This window comes from Columba livia, chromosome 12 (assembly GCF_036013475.1).
Source record: "Columba livia isolate bColLiv1 breed racing homer chromosome 12, bColLiv1.pat.W.v2, whole genome shotgun sequence".
Lineage (NCBI taxonomy): Eukaryota > Metazoa > Chordata > Aves > Columbiformes > Columbidae > Columba > Columba livia.
Window position 1 is genome coordinate 19,318,513 of NC_088613.1, and position 15,957 is coordinate 19,334,469.

The 15,957-nt window shown below is 59.1% G+C and overlaps 2 protein-coding genes across 4 annotated transcripts; both read right to left on the reverse strand.

Moving 5' to 3' along the window:
• Positions 1-457: 457 nt before the first annotated feature.
• Positions 458-9,835, reverse strand: LOC102086637 (APC membrane recruitment protein 1). Its single transcript, XM_065078052.1, has 2 exons — positions 9,681-9,835; positions 458-8,384 (listed from the first exon to the last, which is right to left on the reverse strand). Exon 2 carries the CDS (start codon positions 8,312-8,314, stop codon positions 4,988-4,990), a length of 3,327 nt encoding a protein of 1,108 aa, XP_064934124.1. The 5' UTR covers positions 8,315-8,384; positions 9,681-9,835; the 3' UTR covers positions 458-4,987.
• A 1,152-nt stretch (positions 9,836-10,987) lies between these two features.
• Positions 10,988-15,356, reverse strand: ASB12 (ankyrin repeat and SOCS box containing 12). Of its 3 annotated transcripts, XM_005498061.3 has the most exons (4): positions 15,197-15,356; positions 14,991-15,074; positions 12,538-13,384; positions 10,988-11,517 (listed from the first exon to the last, which is right to left on the reverse strand). In XM_005498061.3, exons 3-4 carry the CDS (start codon positions 13,325-13,327, stop codon positions 11,384-11,386), a joined length of 924 nt encoding a protein of 307 aa, XP_005498118.1. In that variant the 5' UTR covers positions 13,328-13,384; positions 14,991-15,074; positions 15,197-15,356; the 3' UTR covers positions 10,988-11,383. The 3 variants fall into 3 exon arrangements, with proteins under 3 accessions (XP_005498118.1, XP_005498119.1, XP_005498117.1); XM_005498062.3 differs by lacking the exon at positions 14,991-15,074 and having other exon boundaries at positions 11,249-11,517; positions 12,652-13,384; positions 15,197-15,336; XM_005498060.3 differs by lacking the exon at positions 14,991-15,074 and having other exon boundaries at positions 11,249-11,517; positions 15,197-15,336.
• Positions 15,357-15,957: the final 601 nt, after the last annotated feature.

The window sequence follows — 15,957 nt, forward strand, 5'->3', positions numbered from 1 at the left end:
TTGGTGACGTGGTCAAACGATGTCCATGAGGCAGAACAGCCCAAAGGCCCTTGTTTAAACTCACAGGGAAAGCACCCTGTGAGGACAGACCCACCAGTGACACTTCATCCCCTGGGAGCCACGCGGTCTCTGCTCCCGTCACCCACGTCACCCCGGCCAGCGCTCCAGCCCAGCGACAGCAGAGGACGAGACACCAAGGGGAAAGTTGGGCTCTGGGGCCGGTGCCTTCAACGACGGAGATTCTGCAGGTTCATTGAACGACACGGGGTTTGGCCAAGGGGTGTTGGGACCAGCGGCGTGCTGTGCTCTCCAAAGCATCTCTTGTGTTGCCTCCTCCCACGGAAAAAAAAACACTTCACTTGAAAATAACCAAGAGATAGGAGGGCAGGGAAAAGGAAAAGATTAAATCAAGCATAAAACAAGCCAAGGAGAAAACCAAACCACAAGCAAAACCCACTGTTGTCCAAAAATCTGAAGTTTATTCATCACAATTCAGTGAAAGGAACATTCATTGTAAAACACAATCAATACATTAAAAAGCTGAAAGGACGAGTAGCAGTGAGAGCAGAAAGAAATCGGGAAAAACCCCAAACTCAGCCAGGTTGGTCCCGGGAGGAGCCGCCTCCGCTCCCGGCCCCGCGGAGCAGCCGCCGCAGCGCACGGCCCAGGGAGCGCGGCCCCCTGGACACGGCCCCTCAGAGGTTTTCTGTAGAACCGAGAGGCTTTCCTGGGTTTCCATTCATCACTTCACCCAAGTGCCGCTTCCGGGGTGACTCGATGCGGCGAGAAGAGCAGGTGGGCCCGGCTGGAGAGGAGGGAGCCGCACAACCCAGGGCAGAGGGAATGGGGCGTGTGGCACTGGGCCGAGCAACCCAGGAATGTTTGTCCTGTGACCTGCCCGTCCGGTCCCTGTGCTGGGAACAGGGGCAAAGTCACTCAGGAAAAATTCAAAAGCACCTTTAGGTGAAGGCTAATTAATTAGAAGACAAAAATAACCCAAACTACCGAGAGCCAAATGTCTCAGCAGCCATTGCCATCTCTGTGGCATTGGCAGGGGGGCAAAGAAGAGTGAAAAATATCTGCTTTTGGCTGTAATATTTTAGCTTTTCAGCATTTAATTTTCTTCCTGCACGTCACTGTTTGACATTGTTCTCGTCTGCTCCATTCAGCCCCGCGGTTTGTGCAGAGAAGTTATTCCAGCCCTCACACCCCGCGCAGGGTGACAAACTCCGCGGGGCCACAAGTCCTGCAGAGCCGAGCAAACACAGCAGCGCATTGTCTGCCCACGTCCAAACCAGAGCGAGAAGAGCCCGTTAGCTGGGCTGGGTCTCAGCTCTCCAGAGCTCCCCCTGCCTTTCTGACCCCCAGGCTCGAGGCGGCGGCACCGCGGGAGGACGCGGCACCGGTGCTGGCGATGCCGGCGGCGCAGGAGCTGCCCCGGCCCCCGCCCAGCGCAGGACACAGCAGAAGGTGGAAGCCCCGCTGAGCCTGTGCAGAGCCCGCGGTATTTAAAGAGCCGCTCTCAGACCGGAGCAGGCGACGCTGCCCGTGCCACGGTGAGAGCCGAGTGCCAGCCCGGCCAGGGAGCACCGCGGGGACAGAACATTCATCCCCGGCGTCGCCAGCATCGCCACGCACCCACCAACAGCGGCTCCTGCCCGGACTGAGGAAAAGCCTCAACTGGGATAAAATGATTACAGCCCCAACTGACATCTGTGGTTTTCTAGTTTAAAGATGGTCACAATTCCTTCAGGGAGAAATCACCGAACTCCACAAACTCAGATTAAAAACAAAACTCAGAAAAAAGACACAAAGTGACAGGGGGAGGAACCGCGGGCGCTCGGCCGTGTCTGCGCAGCGTGTGCCGGGCCGGCTGCCGCTGCCGGCGCTGCCGGGGCCGCCGGAGCAGGAGGTGCCGGCACAGAGCAGCCGGAGGTTCCCTCGCGTCGCACGGGCAGCGGCAGCAGCACGGTAACGGCCTTTTCTCCATCGGAACGGGAACCACGGCGCTTGAAAAGACAACGCACACCAGTAAAACAAAAGTCCGTAACGTTTCCCCGTGAATATAAAATGCAAAACTATACAAAAATAGATAAAATCCACCATTTTCTTATGTGTATAAAAACAAACAAATAAAACCCCCGAGGCCCCAAAATGCAATACAGAATTACTTGGTAGACTGACCCGAATGTCAGTGGTTTAAGCGCAGTTTAGCAGCCACAATTCATCCCTCTCAGGCAAGAGCTTCCCTGGAAGGGACGTGTTCCGGAGAGCTCCTCGAGGGGAGCTTTTCCTCAATATCTTGGCAAGACGACCCGCTGTTCCCGCTCCTGGGACCTACTTCTGGTTCAGAAACCCTTTTTCATAGGAAGCCTCAACGACCCCTCTCCAGCCTGAGCTCCTCGGTAAGGCAGGATTGGACCCACAGCCCGATCCGGATCAAGAGCGGAGGATCTGCTCCTGTTTATCCCGGGGCAGTCGGGTGTTGTAGGAAGAGCAGCACGTCAGGCGGCGAAATCCAATCGCTCTACGGCAGTGAGAATTTACAGGCTGGGTGAGCGCTGAAAAGTCTGATGTCTTTGGGTTAATGGGGCCGAATGCGCCAATAATCCAGCAAATGGACTCCAAAAGTGCTTTTAGAAAACTCATCTTAACCCAACAGATCTTTGCTTCATTTAGTTCACATCAGTTTAAGAGGAGGAGCCTTTGGTCTAAAGTCAGATTACCAAGTCTTGGCTGTATTGCTTTCACACATTCAAGTCTAGAAGCCGTTTTCACTAAGCCCTTCCATGACGTACCTACACCCAAGAGAATTAATCCTCGAGACGCGCGTTTGCAACGGAACATTCATTTTAGCACCGAGACGCTCTCACTCCGCACCAGACTTTGCAAAGCTGCACCACGTCTGAACAAAACGCTGCGCAAACCCCTTAACCTGCGAGAGCCTTTGGTGACACGCTAAAACAACATAGCGATTAAAACCCAGCCCGGGGCTGCTCGGTCCGAGCAATTGCTGTGAGTGCCCGCCGGTGTGACAGCGGCCCCGATGTCACCAGCGGGGTTCGCTGCGGGTTTGTGTTGTGAGGGCGGTGAGACGTGCGGTGCCAGACCCGACCCTGTCCTGGCTCTGAGCCAGGGGGAGCCTGTGCCAATGAGGCTCAGTGCTCGTTAGCAGCCGCTCAGGCTGCGCTAACGAGGGGTGACCGCACCCAGCACCAGAGGCCAGGGGACCTTTGGCTGGTGACCACGCTCTCCTCTCCAGGTGGGGACACGGAGCTGGAGCAGCATCGAGAGCCGGTTTGTCCCACAAAATCTGCTCCGGTCGCACAGAGGGACGGGGTAAAAACCGCGGCCGGCCGGTTCCTGCGGTGAGCGCTGCAGCGGGACCGGCGGGAAAACACTGAAGAACTACGGGCTAAGCCCATGGACACTCAGATGGGTCGAGTCCAGCAGCAAGTCTGGCCGGGAAAGAAATAAAAACAAACTCCAAACATAAGTAAGTGGAAGCACCGGCAAGGAAAGCCCGGCTTTGCCTTTCCCTGCTCCTTCACAGGTACACAAGGGAGGGCTGTGAGGAGTCTCTTCTCAAAAAGAAATATCAGAACCTCAGTTTGCTGGGAGGGAAGCAAACAAACCCAGAGCAGCTCCTGGTGCCTGTAAACCCGGCGATGCCAGGGAGCTGCTGACCGTTCCAGCCACAGCCGGGTCCACAACTTGGGGGTGGGAGGGAAACCAAAATCATCACCGGTAACTGAATTAAAATCAGAATACAGAGCTGGGACAGGAGGAAGCAGCTTCGCAAGTCACAGACAGGGAGGTCTGGTTTAGCGACAAGTGTGTCTGAGATCCCGGAGGACACGGGAGACGTCTCGAGGACCAACAGCCTGAGACAGATGTTTCCAGGGGCTCGTACGAGCTCCTCAGACAAGTCCAAGAGGAAAAAGAAATCCAAAACCTGCAGCAACCTCCGGCTTTCTTGTTCCCTCCCGTCAGGAGGAAGAAGTTGTGAAGCCTAATTTAGGCTGCATTACATCCTGTATTCCAATTAACAGAATACTTTCCTCAGATGATTGATGCAAAGAAAACAACAGTAAAACAATAATAAAAAAACAACCCACAAAACTTCCTTTTGGTGAAAGTAACAGCATCCGCGGCCTCGCGGCTCCAGGCACGATGCACATTTAGCTTATTTCAAAGAGCTGGCCCGCGTGCCCACGGCCCGGCAGAGGCGAGGAGCGCGGGACCAGCACGGGACAGGGCCCAGCGGGAATCGTGCTCCGTGGGGGCAGAGCGGGCAAAGAACGGACCGACACCTGGTTCCTAACGGGACCATCGACAGCACAGCTCTGCGAGTGCGGTATCTGTGAGCAAACTGACACGAGACCTGGAAAACGCTACCGGCACGCACACAACAGCTCCTGTTTTGGGAAAAAGTAATAAATAAGAGTGTTACTGCAAAGTTCCCCTTTTCGGCTGAGTGGCCTCCCATCCACACTCTGGAAACAGCCGCATCCTTCCTCCCAGCCGCCACACCGAGACTGAGACGGAGACACTGCAAGTGAGTCTGAACAAAAACTTTTCACTGAGAAGATGAAGAAAACACCCCAGTTTCTCTCCAAGGTTTCCCCAGCTCGCTCCCCCAGCCCCAGCCCTGCAGAAACAAACCCAAACCTGCGGCGCTGGCCGTGGCTCCGGTCCCAGCGCTTACTCCAGCAGCACAAACGCGCCGGGGCTGCTACTGCCCTCGGTGTCTGAGAGGCTGCGACTCGCGCTGAAAACCAGAAAGTGCCGCAGCATTAACGTGCGGATCCCGAGGTGGCTCCAAAGCCCCAGAGCACCCGCAGCAGCGAGACCCCGTACCAGAGCTGCAGGAGGAGCTCACCCTGATCAGCCCAGCTCGAAACTCAGCTCACTCACCAACTGCTCCCTCATCTCTATGTTCTCCCTCCCTGCCCTTTGCAGCCCTTCTCACACCATCCCCGAGCGGCTACTCGGCTTCGGTGACGCTCAGGGCCGCGCTCCAGCAGCCGGCGGGCAGCGCGGGGCCGGCTCTGCCTTTCAGGGTCTCTCCGCAGCGCTCCGGGCTGTTCCCGGCGTCGGAGCTGCCGCTGGGGTGCTGGGGCATCCCCTGGGCGATGCCCACGGGTCGGCACTTGGCGCGTTTCTCCGGGGAGAAAGCGAAGCCAAAGCTGGGGGGCAGCTCGGGCTCTGGCTCTCCCCGGGCTGACACGCGGGGCAGCTTTTTGGCGGTGACTTCTCCGTGGGACCTGCAGGAACCGGCCGCCTCCCGGGCCGGCCTCGTGTCGCCCTGCAGAGGCAAAGTGCAGGGCCTGGGCCGGTGCCGGCTCAGCTCCGGCTCTCGGGGCCGCGCGGCCGGAGTCTCTCCAGCGACGCTCCGGGAAGGGGACAGAAGAAGGGACGCGGTGCCCGGCTGCTCCGATGGCTCCCAGGCCCTTTCCCCCGCGGCGGCCGGAGCGAAACCCCAGGGCTCCATTTCCCCGGCCGCCGCGTCGGTGTCGAGCTGGAGCTGCTGCCAGCCCGGCCAGCTCAGCCCGCCCTCGGGAGCCGCCGGCTCGCCCTCCTCCTGGCTCCTGCTCCTCCTGGATCCGCCGGCCTCCTGTTTGCCACCCTCCGGCTTCCACCAGAGCCCGCACGGCCCAGGGCCGCCCTTGGCAACCTGCGGGTCGGCCAGCTCGAGCTCCAGGCTCTCCGTGTCCAGCGAGCGGCTCCTCCGGCCCACGGAGAGCGGTGCCGGCAGCGAGGGGCTCAGCCCGTGCAGGCGCAGGTGCCGGGGCAGGCTGGCGACCCCCCAGGGGCAGCTCTGCAAGGAGCCCGGGGGGTACCCCGGGGACATTCTCTCGTCACATTCGGCCAACGACTCTTGCTGTCCGTAGCCGTCGTCAAAGTCCTCGGCGATGTCCTCGCCGGCGTTCATCTCGGGATGCCGCTCGCACTCCCCTTCTCCTTCCTGCTCCACGTCCACCACGTCAAAGGTGACCATGGTGGGGAGGGCAGGCAGGTTCTGGGTGAAGGAAGAGCCGGAGCTGGAGCTCCCCAGGCTTTCCGAGAGGCTGGAGAAGAGGGTCCCGCTGCTGTTGAACTGCACCAGCGCCTGCGAGAAGCTCACGGCGTGCTCGGGCTCGTGCTCGCTGCCCAGCGGGGGCTGGGGGCTGGTGGCCCCCGCTCCACCGCCGCGCTCCAGCTCTGCCAGTCTGTAGCCGGGGAACAGCCCCGCGTTGGCTGGGGCTACCGAGCCCCCAAACAACCCACAGTCTGGGTCCAAATCAAACCCCCGGTTGTTCTTTGGGAGCTGAGTAAGGCAACTTCCTTGGGCTTTTTGGCTGTTGTAACAGTTCTCTGGACACAGAGTCCCTGGGAAATCCCTCCACTCGGGATCTTCAGCTCTGGCCACCGCAACCCCGCCGGCCACAGCCCTGCTTGGGGCGTGCGAGGCCGCCTGCTCGCTACCAAGGCCGCTCTGATTCTTGCCAACCGAGCCGGCAGCTCTAGTTTTACATTCAAGGCGCTGCTGCTCCCGGGGACACTTCTCCTTGCCGGGAACATGCAGCCGTTTCAAGAGCGGTTCCCGCTGCAGCTCCCAGAACAGCAGCTCTTTCTGAATGGCCGCCAGCCGCTCTTCCTCCGTCTCCATCAGCCCTCGCTTCTGGTCCATCAGCTGCATCAGGCTCTTCTCAGCAGGGAGGCACAAGTCCAAGAAGTAGCTGAAGAGCCCCGGCTGTGGGACTTTGCCCTCAAACAGGGATTCCTCCCCGTGACAGGGACTCAGCAGCGCGTCAAACTCATAAAGGGCATCCCCGCTGTAACTGTCTCTGGGCAGACGCTCCTTCTTCATCTCCCCCAGCCCGTCTCCAGCCTCGTCCTCCAGCCCCGGCGTGGTGGAGTCGTAATAACCCTCGTCGCTGTTGGGGGCGGACTCTTGCTGCTCGCTCTGCGGCGTCAGGAGCTCAACGCCGTCCATCGCGCCCCCCGCGTAGGGCTGGGCCTGCGCCTCGTGCGAGGCCTGCGTCTCCAGACTGCTGCTGGACACCTGGGCCCCGTAGCTCCTGTCCCCCGCTGCGCCGCGGGGCCACAGCTGCTGCAGGTACTCCTCCTCCGCCTCCTCGGGCACGGCCATCTCCTCCCCGCCGCCCTGGTAGGTGACCAGGCAGGAGCTGCGTTGAGCAGCGTCTCTGCTGCGCTCCACAGAGATGCTGCTCTCGGCGATGTCGGGCTCGGCGATGTCGTCTCCACAGCCCGTCAGGGAGTCGAAGCTCTTCAGGGACGCGGCGTCTCCCAAGATGAGGCTCAGCAGGTCCCCGGAGTGCAGGCAGGGAGGGTCGATGTCCATGGAGTCTGGGTGAGAGGCCGGCAGCACATCACCACGGTCAAACTCTGCGCACACACCGGCGTCAGCCTCTGATCTCGTAACCAGAACGTCCCCGTTCCCCGGCGTCGCCACCGCGTCGCCCTCAGAGCCGCCGCCAGCAGCCGGGACACAGCCGGGCTCGGCAGCCTCGGCACAGCCGGCAGCGCTGCCCCCCGAGCGCTCGCCCCCCGAGCTCCCCGGGCCGGCCGCGGCAAGGGGGACGGGTCCCAGCGCCCGGCCCTGCGCGGCCCCTCGGCTCTCCCCTCCCGCACCGGGAGCTTTGCCGGCCTCCTCCGAACCCCCGCTCCACTCGGGCGCCTCGGCTCTCTCACACTCGGCAACCTTGCTCTTCCGGTGACGCCGGATGCTGTTCAAAAACCCTTTCAGGCCTTTCTTGGGTCTGGCAAAGGAGGACTTGTCCCCGTTGGGCTTTTTCTCGCAGCCCTCGGCGCTCCCGCCTGGAGAGCTGTCCCAAGGGCCAAGATCAACCCTGGCGCTGGTGTCGAGGGCCAGGTGAGCGCTTTGGGAGCTTGGCAAAGGGCAGGGACGCGAGTCCCCGCTCCCCTCCGAAGGGCTCTCCGGCTGCGCCCCGTCGCAGGCAGCACCGCTGAGCCCGTCGTGGGTCTGACATTTGCTGAGGCCCTTTTTCGAGGCCACTTTCCCCTGGCCTTTGCTTCTGCCTCCAAAGAAACTGGGCAGCGTGCAGATGCTCCTCTTCCCTCCAAACAGTTTGAAAGCCGTTTTCTTCAGCTTGCCGGGGGGCGGCTGAGGCTGCTGCGGCTCCGCAGCCACCACGGAGGCATCGCCCCGCTCGGGCAGCCGGTCCCCGCTCTCCTCCCGCCGCTGCTCCCGTCCTTCCCGCTGCCCGCAGACCAGCGACTGCGACCCACTCCGGGCGGGCTCCTCCGCGCAGCCCGTTTCCATGGCAGCGGGTCGGTTTGGGTGCATCTAGCTGGAAACGATGACTTTGGTAGCGGAGTCCACTTCTGGGTGCAGCGCTTGAAGCATCACAGCTGATCTAAAGCAAAGAGAAAGGGACGGAGGTGAGGAGACGGCAGCAGACGGTGCAAAGACAGAGCTGCAGAACTTTGTCAACAGCTGGAACTGGGGGTACAAAACCTCCGACAGCCATTCGGATCCTCCACTCCTTAAAGCCGTGCACAATAACCTCGTGATGTTTAAATTTACCCGTGTGCAAGTGCAGGAAAACCAGGCGTCTCCATTGCGCAGCATCCCCCCTGCCCCAGGACGGGCAGCTCTGACCCCTGAGCCACCCGCTCCAGCCCCTTCGCCTTCCCGGCCCTTTTGCCAGCGGGGAGGTCGGGTTCGGTCACCGGGCGCCTCTGAATGGGGACACACGGGCTGCTCCGTCCACCTGCCCCTTCACATCAGCAGCTGGGGCACAGCTGGCGGGGAAACCTCCTGCCCACCCCCCAGCCCGGCTGCTCCAGCTCTGCCCACGAGCCCCAGATGCCTCCAGAGCCTCCCTGGAGCCTCTCTAGAGATCACAGAACCCCGAACGTCCCGAGTTGGGACCCACAAGGACCATGGAGCGCAGCTCCTGTCCCGCCAGCACAGCCCCAAGTTCACTCCGCTCTGAGGGCCGGGTCCAAATGCTGCTCGAACACCCAGAGCTGGTCAGACGGGCTGGAGGACAAACCACACGCGCGGTGTGTGCGCAGGGCTGGGCAGAAGGCAGAGGGGAACGGAACAGAAACACCACTTCAACAGTTCCATGGGAAAATCCTTTCGCTCCAGCTCCACGTCAGCCCCGGCACCAGCACACGCTGCTGGACCGCTCGGCTGCTCGGGGGCGCTCAGGACGTGAACCGCTGTCAATAAATCTCGGAAAGGGGTTTTACAGAACAAAACACGCGAGGCCGCAGGAAAAGGCGGCGTTCGTTTCCCCGCGCCCGGTGTCCCGGGCCGGCCGGGGCCGACCGCGGGGTTTGGCCGGTTGGGCCCCGCAGACGGGACGAGCGGGCCGGGCCGGGGCAGGAGGGGCCGGGACCCCCCGGAGGCTCCATCGCCCGGACCCTCCCGAGCGGGGCCCCGCGGGGCCGGAGCTCGGACCGACCCCCGCCCCTCCCGCCGTTCCCCGTTCCCCGCCGGGCTCGCCCGGCTCCGGAGAAGCCGCCACGGCCCCGCAGCGCTCCCGGCCGGCCGGGCGGGGGAAGGCCGGGCCGCGGCCGAAACCCGGGGAAAGCGGCGCCGCCGCCCCGGCCGGCAGCACAGGCGGGGCCGGGCCCGCTCGCCGGCCGCAGGGCAGCCGCCCCCGGCCCCGCTTCCCCGGCGCCCGCTCCCCAGCCCTTACCGGCTGCGCGGGGCGGCGGTTCCGGAGGCGGCGGGAGCGGGTCCGGCCCGGCCCGCCCGGGCCAGCCCAGGAACGGGCGAGCGGCCGCGGGGGCAGCGGGTCCGCCCGGCGCGCGGGAGGGGCGGGGCCGGAGGGGCGGAGTCTCTGGGGCGGGGCGGGGCTCTGGCGTCACGCGGGGGTGTGACGCTGGGCGGGGCCACGGGTGACAGCGAGGTACGGACCGCGTGACGCTGCGCGTGGGGGAGGACACGCGGGGTGACCGGACGGGCCGGGCCTCTGGGTGCGGTGACGGTTCCCGCCCGAGCTCTGCAGGGTGAAGTCACCGCGTTCCCAGCAGCGGGCCGGTAGAGACACGTGCAGAACCGTGCTGGGGGGTCAGCGCACCCACCCTGCTGCCACCTTCTTCCTGCCTTCAACCCGCCTCCCCCCCTGCTTCGGGTTGGTGGGACACGAGCGACACCCAACAGATCTCCCGGCCCCCACTCTCTGCAGAGTTGTTCCCAACACTGTCCAGGCTCATCCGAAGCCCTAATGTTCACAGAATCCCAGAATGTCTGGGATTGGAAGGGACCTGGAAAGCTCATCCAGTGCAATCCCCCCATGGAGCAGGAACACCCAGATGAGGTTACACAGGAAGGTGTCCAGGCGGGTTGGAATGTCTGCACAGAAGGAGACTCCACAACCCCCCTGGGCAGCCTGGGCCAGGCTCTGCCACCCTCACCCCAACAAGTTTCTTCTCATCTTTAAGTGGAACCTCCTGTGTTCCAGTTTGCACCCATTGCCCCTTGTCCTGTCACTGGTTGTCACCAGAAGAGCCTGGCTCCATCCTCCTGACACTCACCCTTTGCATATTGATCCCCATGAACGAGTCCCCCCTCAGTCTCCTCTTGTCCAGCTCCAGAGCCCCAGCTCCCTCAGCCTTTCCTCACACGGGAGATGCTCCACTCCCTGCAGCATCTTGGTGGCTGCGCTGGACTCTCTCCAGCAGTTCCCTGTCCTGCTGGAACTGAGGGGCCTTCCCTCAGGAGATGCCCCCACAGCCCAGTCAATATAGGCTGATTAATAGATGCCACAACATCTGAAACAAGCCTATAAATAATGTAAAAGGTGCCTACATTTTGCAGAGAGCAATTCTCAAACCACTCGCCTCTGCCCCAAAAGCACTCATGTTTGAGGTGCGGTTAGGGCAGGGTGAACTCAGCTGGGGGGAACATGTTCTGCTGCATCCCAAAAGTGGTCCAGAGCATCAGCGGGAGGTGTGCGCTGAGCTCCTGAGGGGCAGCTCTGATTAAAGGATATTTCACCAAACAGTAAACGACAATTTAATAAGAATAGCAGCAACAGTTTTAATTAAAAAAACAAAACAGAACAAACTCATCTCCCTTTGCCCTCCACACTTTTTCCCACCCCATTCTCAAACCAGTAGCAATTAAAGGTATAATATCTTCCAGTGAAGAGGGTTTAAAGCCAAACCCAGCTAAATCAGATCCTGCTCTGCCATCGTGCTGACATGGAGCAGGAGCTGAGCTCTCCTGTTTTCTCCCCGGTTTCCCTTACCCTTTTGCACAGGCATCGCTTTTTGGAGACACTTCATAAGCAAAAATTACTTTGCACCACAAATTCACGGCAGTCTCACGCTGCACAGGTGTCAGAGCAGCTTTCAGTTCGGGTGCTCGGCACACGTCCCGGGCAGGGGGCTCTCGTCAGGGCTGGTGTCGGAGGTAGTTCACCAGCGCCACGGGGATCGCCAGCTCGCCGAGGGCGTGCGGGTGGCCAGTCTGCTTCAGGAGACGTCTCATCGCCAGCCTGGACTGAGACATCAAGGACTTGGGATGAGCTGCGTAAAGAGGGGGAGGAAAAATGAGACAGTGGCCTCCAGACACACAACCCCACTGCTCTCCAACCCAGGCATCGTCCTAAGCGAAGGGACATGGATAGACCGAAACTAAATATCTTTGCTAGGGCTGTTTACGCTGTGTTCAAACACAAGTTTTGCAGGATGTGTTTCACCGGAGCTGGGTGTACAGAGATAAGATCTTCCACCATCATACAGAAATAAGTGCAGTTTACCTGGACGTAGATGGTACAGGAGAGGCAAAGCTGGGCAGCAGAAAGGAGAGGACTGGAGACAAGCAGCCTTTAACTCAAAAGATTCATATTAAGGAGAAAAAACAGGCTGTGGAAATCCCCACAATCCCCACGTGCTCCAGACCAGCACTGACGACCCTCAGTGGAATCATCTCCTTTAGCAAGCATTTAGAAATACTCATGAAAAGCAGATGCTGCAGTGAGCGTGAGAGGGAAGATAACCCCATAAATGCAGGTGGTGGTCGCACCAGTTCACACCTCAGACCCGCACCAAGGCCTCCTGCCTCCCACTGCAGCCAGCAGCGGAAATTTTGGACATTCAGTGGATATTTATTAGAAACAAGCCCTCCTGTGGCAGTGTCCCCCAAATCCCAGCAACTTGTTTTAGGAGTTTCCTGCAGCAGCATGGATATCCAGCCGTCAGACTGAATCACCAGGGGTGAACCTATGCTCTATAAACTTCTAGCGTCCTTCTCTTGCTGTGTTCAGTATTGTAGTCTTGGGTTTTGGGGCGTGAACACAGCAATCACTGGGAGAGAGGGAGGAATGAAAGCTCAGAGCAAAATAGTAATAATACGGGATAATACAGTTTAAGACTGGAGAGAACCATGAGCTCAAGTCATGCTGCAAAGGGAGTCAAAGCTTATGGGAAATCCTGGGTGGGGCTACTGGGAAAGAGACGAAAAAGTAGAGGAATCTGAAGGAACTTCCACCTAGATGAGCAAAATTAGTGCTGGTTTCCAACCCTGGGGCTACACGTGCAGATTACCTCTCGCCTGCAGCAGCAGCTCCAGGCCCTCGCTGTGGGGTGCCGTCTTGTCTACCGTGATATCGGGCAAATGGACATTGGCTCCAAAGTCAATGAGCAGCTCAATGAACTTACTCCTGCAGCCGTGCCTCAGGCAGGTTTCCAGCAGAGTCTTGGGCTCCTTGATCTGGGCGATCACCCTCTCCTCAGTGCAGTTATAGTCTGGATCGGCGCCATAAAGCAGCAGCAGCTTGAAGCACTCCAGATGCCCGTACACGGCGGCGAGGTAGAGGGGACCAGAACACGCCGCCGAGTTGGCAGCCCACTCGGGCAGCCTCGCTCGAACGTTGGTTTCCGCACCGTGGTCCAGGAGCTGCCGCAGGATGTCCACGTCCCCGTCCCTCGCGGCGATGAGCAGCGGCGAGCAGTTGTTGTAGATGCTGCCGGCGGGGCTGGCTCCCGCCTCCAGCAGGACCTTCACGCATTCCCGGTGCCCGTTGCTGACCGCCATGAAGAGTGGGGTCTGAGCCTTCACATCCAGGCTGTCCACCTCTGCCCCATGGGCCAGGAGGACCTCCACGCTCCGGACGTGGCCCTTGGTGGCAGCCAGGCGCAACGGGGTGCTGGGCACCCCCCAGCCGCTCCTGCGGTTGATGAACTTCTTGTATCTGTCTTGGGACAAGAGCTGATCTAGGGTTCGGTAGTCATCCTCCAGTACTGCTCGGTTCAGCTCCTCACTTTCTCCATTGTCTTCTTCATCTTCTCTGGGCTGGAGCATGGAGAACATTTTAGTGATATCCATCAGGCTCATTTTTCTTTGCTCTTTCTCCCACGTACTGCTTTCATCATAAATGGTAAAACCAGAGATCTACGGGACAACAAAACCAACGCCACCAAAATGTTAGAACCAGCTCCCTGACCCCAACACCACCTTTTTATTTTTGTTAGTTTTTTTTTTTTTTTTTGTACACATTTAAGGAAGTTTGTTTTTTTTAAAAAAAGACAAATAATGTTATTGCCCTGTCAGCACAGGTGAGGAAATCCACGCTGGTGAAGGGCTAAGGAAGAGTTTGTTGCTGTCGCACATACATGGGCTGCTTCCCTTTAAAATGTTGTGATCAAGAATACGCTGAGATAATTAAATCTGGTGTTCAAATGCTGCATGGGGGAGCTCACAGGCTTTAGCTTTAAAACTCTTTAATGCTGTACTTCTAGCCCTGTGAGGTGAAGGGTGTGATACTCATGGGATACTCAGACCTCGAGCTCAGGAAGGCTCCTGGGTGGCCACAGGCACCCCACTGGTAGAGGAAACCATCCGTTTTCCCAAACCCCTCAGAATTCACCCCATCCATCTGCCGAGCGAAGAGCACGTTGGAAAACAGCAGGACTCGAGCCTGCTCCATATCGGCCAAGGTGCCTCACCAGCACCTGCACTTCCAAAGCTTTTGGGATCTACGGAACACTCGGAGGAGTTTTAATCTAGGAGCTGACAGCATTGCAAGGATTTATACCCTGCCGCTTTTTAAAGGTATTGGATTTCAAACCAGAAGATGAAGTGAATGTGAAGGCAGCTGGTTTGATTAAAGACTTTCAGCCTCACCCTTCCCAAAGTAACATCAGTGTTTGAGTCAGCAAACCCTCTTCTCTCCTGCCTGTTCGAGCGCGAGGACCGTGGCTGCAAGGAGGATCTGTGATTTTTATAGCAGGAGGTAGGGGTTGTTGGGGGGAAGGCGAGGGGATGCTGAGCTGATCATGCCGGAGCTGGGACCAGTCCCCAACACGTTTGCCAGGTGCTTGGCGCAGGATCTGGCCTCGTGGTGGCCAAACAGCAGCGGGGATGAGGAATGTGACGCCTCGGCCGGCACCTGAGCAGCTGGAAACGCCGCCCGCCGGAACGCTGAGGAATTCCTCACCATCTCGGATTTCCTCGGGGAGAGGCAGCCGCCGCACAGCTCGGTCTCCCCAGGCGGCTCCTCTGATCCTCCCTTGGAGGAGGCGAGGAGCTGCACTGAGCAATTAGCCTCTTTCTGCATAAGAGCCTGGCAGTAACGAGGTGGTCACAGGAGGCTCATCACCCATCGCATGCAGAGACACGTGCGAGCCTGGAGGAATCCCCACGCAAGGCCGGCTCCACAGCTCGGTCAGCTAGAGCGAGTTTGATGGCAGTGAGCGACAGCAAAGCTCTGCTGCACTTCCACCTGTTACACTAACCCGGACAAATTATATAGAAATATGTGAAACTATAGTATTACTGTTATTCACTAGACACGCTGATAATGAGCTCTGGAGCTTCTGAAACCCCTCACCCATGTGGCTCATGGGTGGGATTTATTTTGCAGATTGGATTCAAAAAGAACCACAGTTATATTCCCAATGGAAATAATCTGGGAAAGTAAAAAAATAGCTGTAACATTTCCTGAATGCACAAATAAGCATCTCCAAAGGGACGTTACTTCGACAGCATAAGCACTCACGTGGGGAGCTCAGAGAGGTTCCTCAACCAGAAGAGCCCAAATCAGATTTGTCACTTCTTGAGCTGAAGAAAGTTGCCTGTGCACCTGCAGAGCCCCCAAAACAGAGGTTACGACTGGAGCTAAAGGTGGCGGAGAACAGACCCGCACTTTTACAACTGGTTACCAAGCCATCTCCAATTGCCAAACGCAACCTGCTGCCGCCTTACCTTTGGGAGGCTGGTGATGCTCACAGCAGGCTGAGCGAGACAGCGGCCGTCCCGTGGTGGGTTCTCCCTTGGTTTGAACCAAAATCAGGAGAAAAGGCAGAGATGTGGCTGTGGCGGGGCTGGCAGCCGCTCTGTGCGGACACGGCAGGCTGTCGCACTCACAGCTGAAATGCCACTGCAGGGGGACAGCCCAGGGCGCTGGGGCTAATTTTAGCCCCTGGAGGGTTTTATCTTACCACTTCCATTCTTGGAAAGTTCCCCCTGGGTAAATATAGAGAGGGGCAGCGTGGCGGGGGGAGGATGGGACAGGTGCTGGAGGCTGCTGGACCCATCTGAAGAGACGCAAAGTGTTTGCTTCACCGTTTCCTTGCAGAAATCGCAGGGAGTGGGGCAGTTTGAGTCCCCGGCCGGGGCAGCGTGTTCCCCGCTGCAGCACCGACCTCCGCCTTGTTCTGGGTGCTGCTGCTCGCCCAAACGATTTCCCTCTTCCCCCTGCTCCCCAACGCCTCCTCCACTTTCAGAGCAATACAAATGACCATCGGCAGCATCCAGAACTGCTTGTTAAGCACAAGAAGGACAAAAGGCACCGCAGACAGTCCAGATTTCTGACCCGAGCTGCTCCGCAGGCTTCCTCCCCGCTACACCCGCCGGGGCAAACTTCTTTGGTGTTATAAAACCAAGCACCACATCGCAAGGCAGAAAACTTCACAGGGGCAAACAAAACAAGCAGGGAGCAGTGTCTGGGCTGTCTTATCAACAGC

Bases quoted from the DNA above. Each gene is read 5' to 3' on its own strand.
- LOC102086637 (XM_065078052.1), bottom strand. From the start codon at position 8,314: ATGCACCCAAACCGACCCGCTGCCATGGAAACGGGCTGCGCGGAGGAG.
- ASB12 (XM_005498061.3), bottom strand. From the start codon at position 13,327: ATGAGCCTGATGGATATCACTAAAATGTTCTCCATGCTCCAGCCCAGA. The intron at 11,518-12,537 runs GTAATCTGCACG...CTCTTTACGCAG, and splicing joins GCTGCTGCTGCAGGCGAGAG to CTCATCCCAAGTCCTTGATG.